Source organism: Vulpes vulpes, chromosome 9 (assembly GCF_048418805.1).
Source record: "Vulpes vulpes isolate BD-2025 chromosome 9, VulVul3, whole genome shotgun sequence".
Lineage (NCBI taxonomy): Eukaryota > Metazoa > Chordata > Mammalia > Carnivora > Canidae > Vulpes > Vulpes vulpes.
The window spans coordinates 107,396,967-107,402,966 of record NC_132788.1 but is presented as its reverse complement, the minus strand read 5'-3'; the positions used below and the strand labels follow the sequence as shown (position 1 = coordinate 107,402,966).

Here is a 6,000-nt window from a genome sequence, read left to right as displayed (position 1 = left end):
GTGTGTGACACCCCGCAGGCTGCGAGCATGTGCGGGTCCCGGGTGTCTGCCTGGGTGACAGCCGCAGGCCGGCGGGCGTGTGTCCGCGCGGCCAGACAGCCCTCGGCTGCGAGCTGGGCCCCGCGCCCCGCGCCCCGCGCCCCGCGCGACGCCGCAGGCCGTGTGTGCTCCGCGCTGCGGCCGAGCCTGTGCGGGTCTGCGCGCGTCGCTGTGCGCCGTGTGTCCGCGCCGGGTCGGAGGCCCGGGCCGCGGGTGTCCCCGAGCCCCGTGCGCGCGGGTGTGCGTGTGAGTGTGAGTGTGTGTGTGCGAGCGCGCGCGCGCCGCGGCGGAGGTGGGTCCGCGTCCTCCGCAGCCGGCCCGGCCTGGGCCCCGCGACCCGCCGCGGCCGCCGCTCGCTCGGCCTCCCCTCGCGCGGGCCGCGCCGGGATGGAGCCGCAGCCGGGGCCGCCGCAGCCGGGGCCGGGGCGCGGAGCGGCCTGAGGCGCGGGCGGCGCGCGGGGCCGGGGGGAGGGCGGGCCGAGGGGAGGGTCCTGCGGGCCGGGGGGGCGGGCGCGGCGCGCCCCCTCCCTCGCGCGCTCGCTCCCTCCCCCGCGCGCCCTCCCTCGCCGCCTCCTCCCGCCGCCTCCGGCCCCCCCCTCGCCGGGGACCGAGCGCGCTCGCTCCGGCGCCGGCCTCGCCTCCTCGCAGCAGCGCCATGGTACGTCGCCGCCCCCACTTTCGTTTTCGCCCGGGGAGTTTTTGGGGTGGTGCGTGGGCTCCCGGCGAAAGTTGCGAGGCCTGGGGGGGCGGGGGGCGGGGGCCGCCCAGGGGAGGGGCTCGAGGCGGGGACCCCCCCGCGCCGCCCGCGGCCGCCGGACCCCCGCCCGCCGGTGCCCCCCGCCCCCCCGCGCGCGGCTGGAGGCGGAGCCGGCGCGCGGGGCCCAGCGGGGGACCCCGAGTGGGGGGCCGCGGAGTTGGCGGGGAGGGCGGGGCTCCCCGGAGAGGGCCCCCCCGCCGGGCCCGGCTCCCGCCTCCCGCCTCCCGCCTGCTCCCCGGCCCGGCCGGACGCGGGAGGGCGCGGCCCGGAGCGCACGACCCCCGAGCGAGGCGCAGCCCGCGGGGGCGCGGGGCCGAGGCGGGGGCGCCCGGCGGGCCGCGGGGGGCGGCGGGGCCCGGGGGTGCCGGCCGGGCGAGCCGCGCGCCAGCTAGCGGAAAATGGCCGCTGCGGAGAGGGGCGGAGAGCGCGCAGCGGCCGCCGCCGGGCGCCTTGAACTTGGAGCGGGGCGGGCGGCAGCGCGCGGGGGCCGCACCCCGCCCGCGCCCGGCGCTGCCCCGCCCCCGGGCCGCCCCCGCGCCGACCCCGGCCCTCGGCCCTCGGCCCTCGGCCGCGCGCGCCGGCCGCCGCCGGGAGGGGTCCCCGGGCCTCGGCCCCGCGCGCCCCGGGCCCGCTTGGCGTCGGCGGCTGCGCCCGAGGGTTCCGGCCCGGCCCGCGGGCGTCGGCGGCATCCGGCGCTGGGGGGCGCGTGGGGGGCGCCCGCGCCCCGGCGGGTCGGCGCGGGAAGCCCGGGCGCGTCGGCGGCTCTGCTCGGCCGGGGGCCCCGTCCGGGCCGGGCCGCGGGGGTCGGGCGTCGAGCCCTCTCCTTTATGTGTCTGCGTGTGTCCGCGCACCCACGTGGCCGAGGGCGTCGCGTTGCGCGTGTGTCCGAGCGTCGTGCGGCTCGCGCGGCGGGAGTGCCGGGGCCGCGGTCCCGCTGGGCAGATGCTGGGAAGCTGCGTGGAGGGTCGCGGCGTCCCGGGGTGACCCGCGGGGCCCGCCTGGGCATGTGCGGCCGCGGGGGCTGTGTCGAGCGGCCGCGTCCCAGGGGACGGCTGGGTGTCGCCGTGTGCGTGTCTGTCGCGCCCAGGGACTCCTCCTGGGGGTGGGTCTGCAGCTCCTGGGCCCCCCCAGTTCCTTTGCTCCTGCACCCGGGGTCCCTGAGTGGGGGACGGGTGTTTCCTCTAAGCCCTGACCCCTCCTCTCACCCCACACCACCCCCTCCACTCGGGGTGCCCCATCCGCGGGGCCCCAGGTGGTCCCGGCTTGAGGCTCGGGCGCGAGGTGGCGCCGGGACACGATCGCTCGGCGGCGGCGCCTGCTCCCGCCCGGGGCTGCGCGTGCGCGGGGACCTGCCCCAGAGGGAGGCGGGGCGGCGGGTGTCCCCCCACTCCGCGGCGGAGCAGGTCCCGAGGGACGGCTGGCTACAGAAGCGCGGGGGCCAGGTCGGGGCCGGGAGGTGGCCAAGGAAACCCCCTCACCCCCGAGCGGGGAGCCACCCCCAGGCCTGCTTCCCTGCGCTTGCCCCCTCCCAGGCCAGAGGGGCGGGCACAGAGTGTTGTTTGCTCCCCTGCGGGGGAATCCCCGCCGCACCCCCACCCCCACACCGGGCGCTTGATATAATTTTCTAAATATAAAAGCGCCAAGGCCAGGCCGGAGGAGCAGCTTTTTTCCCCTTAAACCTGCAACCCATTTTCGGGGGCTGTTGGGGAAAGGGAAAGAGGGGTCCTACACTGACGCCGGGGTGTGCAGGCGCCCCACCCTCGAGGTCGGGAGGTCTGGTAAACTGCCCCCCTCTCTGCCAGTGTGCCCCCTCCCCTGTGCTCCCCGCCACTGCGGAGACACAACAGTCCGGCCACCCTCCCGCCCAGTGGGACACCTGGTCCGCCTGCCCTTCCCAGCACAGCCTCTCCCGCCGGGCGCCTGGTGCAGTGGGACACATCTGTGCAGGAACATTGACAAGCACACAGCCAGGACACAGGTGGTCAGCACTGCACGCCCGCACCACCGCGCACAGACCCTCACCACACTCCCAGCCGCAACAGGCACCTGCATTTGGGGTGGGGAGACAGGCCCTGCCGCCACCACCAACCACCCCTGCACTGAGCCTGGGCCGGGCTCTGGGGGGCGCGGGTGGGGGAGGAGCAGGGATGTGGTGCGCAGGGCGCGCACCTGTGTAGGGATCCTGGGAGGGCTGCTGCCTGTGGGCGTGTGCATGGTTGTGTTTGGGTGCGAGGGGGTGATGGTGAAGGAGCGTGTACGTGTTATGTTCACGGTTGTGTGTGCACTGGAGTGGATCTGTGCGTCTCCCCAAGTCTGCTGAAGGCGTGTGTGTGTGAGCGTGTGCCGTGTGTGAGTCTGTGGGAGTCCGGTGTCCCTGGGTGCCCCTCTGAGGAGATGTTTGAGGCCAGGTGTGGGGAAGTCTGAGTTCATGGGAGTCTCTGTGTTTGTGTCACGTGTGTGTGACTGTATGTGTCATATGAGGACTGTGTGTCTGCATTTTTGTGACGTGAGTGTCTGTGGGGCATGGTGTGTGTGTCTGTGCGTGTATCTGCACCAGCCTTGTGCCCCATCCTACCTTTACTTGTGGAGACCAAAGACCTTACCATCGCCTTCTAGAACCTCAGTTTCTCCTCTGTAAAATGGGAACACAAGGGCAGAAGAGGGGTGACACTGTCACATTCCCAGGGCCTGGACGGTGCTGTGTCCTCTGTTCTCTGGGTGTGGTGGCTGTGGACTTATTGTGTGGACACCTGTGGTCCCTGCCTCAGCTGCCCTGTAAATGGCACTCACTTTTTTAAAAAAAGTTGGTTGTTAATGGCACAAACCATCCAGGAGCATCTAAGGAAGATATAAAAGTCCCCAAAGTGAAAAGCCGCCTTCGTCACCACCCCTCCCCGGTAGGACCCCACTCCGGGGCAGCTCTCTTTCCATCAGCCTTGTCTGAACCATTGCACACATAACAGGCACATATTCTTACAAATACGCTTGCTTTTTTTTTTTTTTTTTAACAAAAGAATCCCAGATGAGAGCTTGAGTCTCCTTGCAGCATTTCCAGTGGGCGGGGTGGGGTGGGGTGGGGTGGGGGGTGTCACCCAGGGACTGTTCTGCCCCAGAAGACACTGGGTAATGTCTGGGGACATCTGTCTGGACTGGGGGTGCTCCTGGCATCCAGTGGGAAGGAGCCAGGGATGCTGCTCAGCACCCCTCCCCCACGGTGTCCAGGATGCCCCCAGTCCCCCCCCCTCCCGGCAGAGAATGATCCAGAGCACCCTGCAGGGAGAAGCCCTGCCTACAGCTTGCTTGTGCTTTTATGGAGCTGCATAGTAGTCTCCCCGACTGCCCTCCCCCCATGGACGCAGTGGCTTGTTCCCAAATTGTTGCCGTTGGTGTTAGAGAGTGGTAGTCAACACACTTGTGCGTCTGTCCCTCTGTCCCAGGGACAGTTAGAGAGAAGACAGAATGAGCTATAAAGGAGCGAGCGTGTTTTATTTGATTTTTTTAAACCAACGAGCTACATGGTGCTCCATCCAGGGTGCCAGAGGCTAAATCGTGCCCCCACCCTCGCCTCCTGGGCCCTGGCACAAACAGGTCCGGATCCACCAATTGCTTTGGTAAGACACTGCCAGGTGCAAGGCAGTGTCCTAACGTCAGTCCAGTCACTGGTTCACCCACGACATCCCAAGGGGTTGGAACTACCTTTGCCCTTTCCCACGGAGGGGAAGCTGAGGGGAAGCCGAGGCACCCTGGAGTTTAGCTGCTGCTGGAGGAGGCACAGACCTGGCCGCAGCCCTGCACTAACGCTGGCCCGCTGTGAGCTCACAGGGCCCCTCCTGCCCGGACTAGAGCACATTCGTCCGCACTGTCCCACTCGTGGTGTCCAGGGTGTCCACACAGGTAACCCCAGGACTCCCAACTCACCAGCCCTCCTCCAGGCGGGTCCTAGCACCTTTGCCATTTTACAGATGTGGAGACTGACGCTCCCAGGGGGTTAGTCTGTACTCTCCAAACCTCACTTTGCCAACAGAAGCCTGGGGGTTGGGGGGCAGGCTGGGCTCAGAGGGCCAAAGCCGGGACAACCCTCTGAAGCCCAGGGTAACTTTTAAATGTCTGTAAATTCGGGATCTTGTACTCTCTGTGCTCCTTGTACTTTTAAAGTAATAAAATACTGCGTGACGTTATGTTGGCATTTGGATTCCTAGACACCTGCCTTCCCCTTCATCCTGGGGTTTTGAAATGCACCCCTCCCCACACTCCCACCCGGCAGGGGTTTTCAGACATTCCCGTGAAGTGCTCCCGAAGTGCTAAGCACTATTTGTTTGAATCACGGACACCCACATGCAGTGGGGGGTCACCGTGGCCCTGAACCTGTGTGCTGTGGGAACCCTGCTCCCCCCTGGTCCATCCCTGGGGCCCTGGGCGAGCGGCTCCCTTTCTCTGGGCCTGTTTCCTCCCTGTAACGCGCGGGAGAATAGCAGGGTTCCTGGCACCTTCCTTTACCCTGGGCATGGGGCAGCTGCCCCAAGTTGGCAAGAGGGTATCATTTGGCGTCAGGATACTGGGAGAGAACAAATCAAAATCACCAGGCTTTCTAAGAATGCCTCGGTGCACATTTGACAGAAGGTCAAGGCTCTGCTAAGTGCCATTATCCTCATGCCCATGGATCCCATGGGTGGGCACCGTCAGTGCACTTGACACCAAGGGGCAGAGCGACACATCGCCCTGGTCTGTGGGGTGGGAGTGGGAGCTTCCGTGGTGGAGGCTGGGAATGGGAGGATTCCGAGAGTGAATGGGGAAGGGTTGAGGTCATGGTCCTCAGGCACCCTGGGGGCTCAGATGAGGGGCGGTATCAGGTCTATGCCCGGTTTCTCTAAAGGGAGAACAGTGGAGCTTTAGGAATGTGGGTTCTGGGGCCAGGTGGCCTTGGCTCCAAGCCACTTGCTGTGCCTCAGTTTCCAGATCCGTGAAATGGGCACACTGCTGGGGCCAGTAGGAATTACTGGACGCTCAGGGAAAAGGCTGCAAGGGTTCACCTGGCCAGCCTGAGGCTCTGGACACATCCTCCTGGCATGTTGGGGAGACTCGTGGGGGATGCCACAGCAACCCCCCTCCCTGCACACCCGGGTCCCCTCGGGTGCTAACTGAAGAGGCGAGAGCAGAGTGCTGGCGGCTCTGGGGTCAGCTGGGACCTTTGGGGCTGCTGGGCT

General features: G+C 67.7%; 1 protein-coding gene across 2 annotated transcripts in view; it reads left to right on the top strand.

The window, feature by feature from the left end:
• Positions 1-297: 297 nt before the first annotated feature.
• NFIC (nuclear factor I C) overlaps positions 298-6,000 on the top strand; it is a 65,039-nt gene continuing 59,336 nt past the window's right edge. The window contains exon 1 of one of the 2 annotated variants that reach the window (XM_072721812.1): positions 298-697. In XM_072721812.1, coding sequence (XP_072577913.1) covers positions 695-697 — 3 coding nt within the window. In that variant the 5' untranslated portion in view covers positions 298-694. The remainder of the gene's footprint in view (positions 698-6,000) is intronic. The other variant, XM_072721811.1, reaches the window with a different exon arrangement.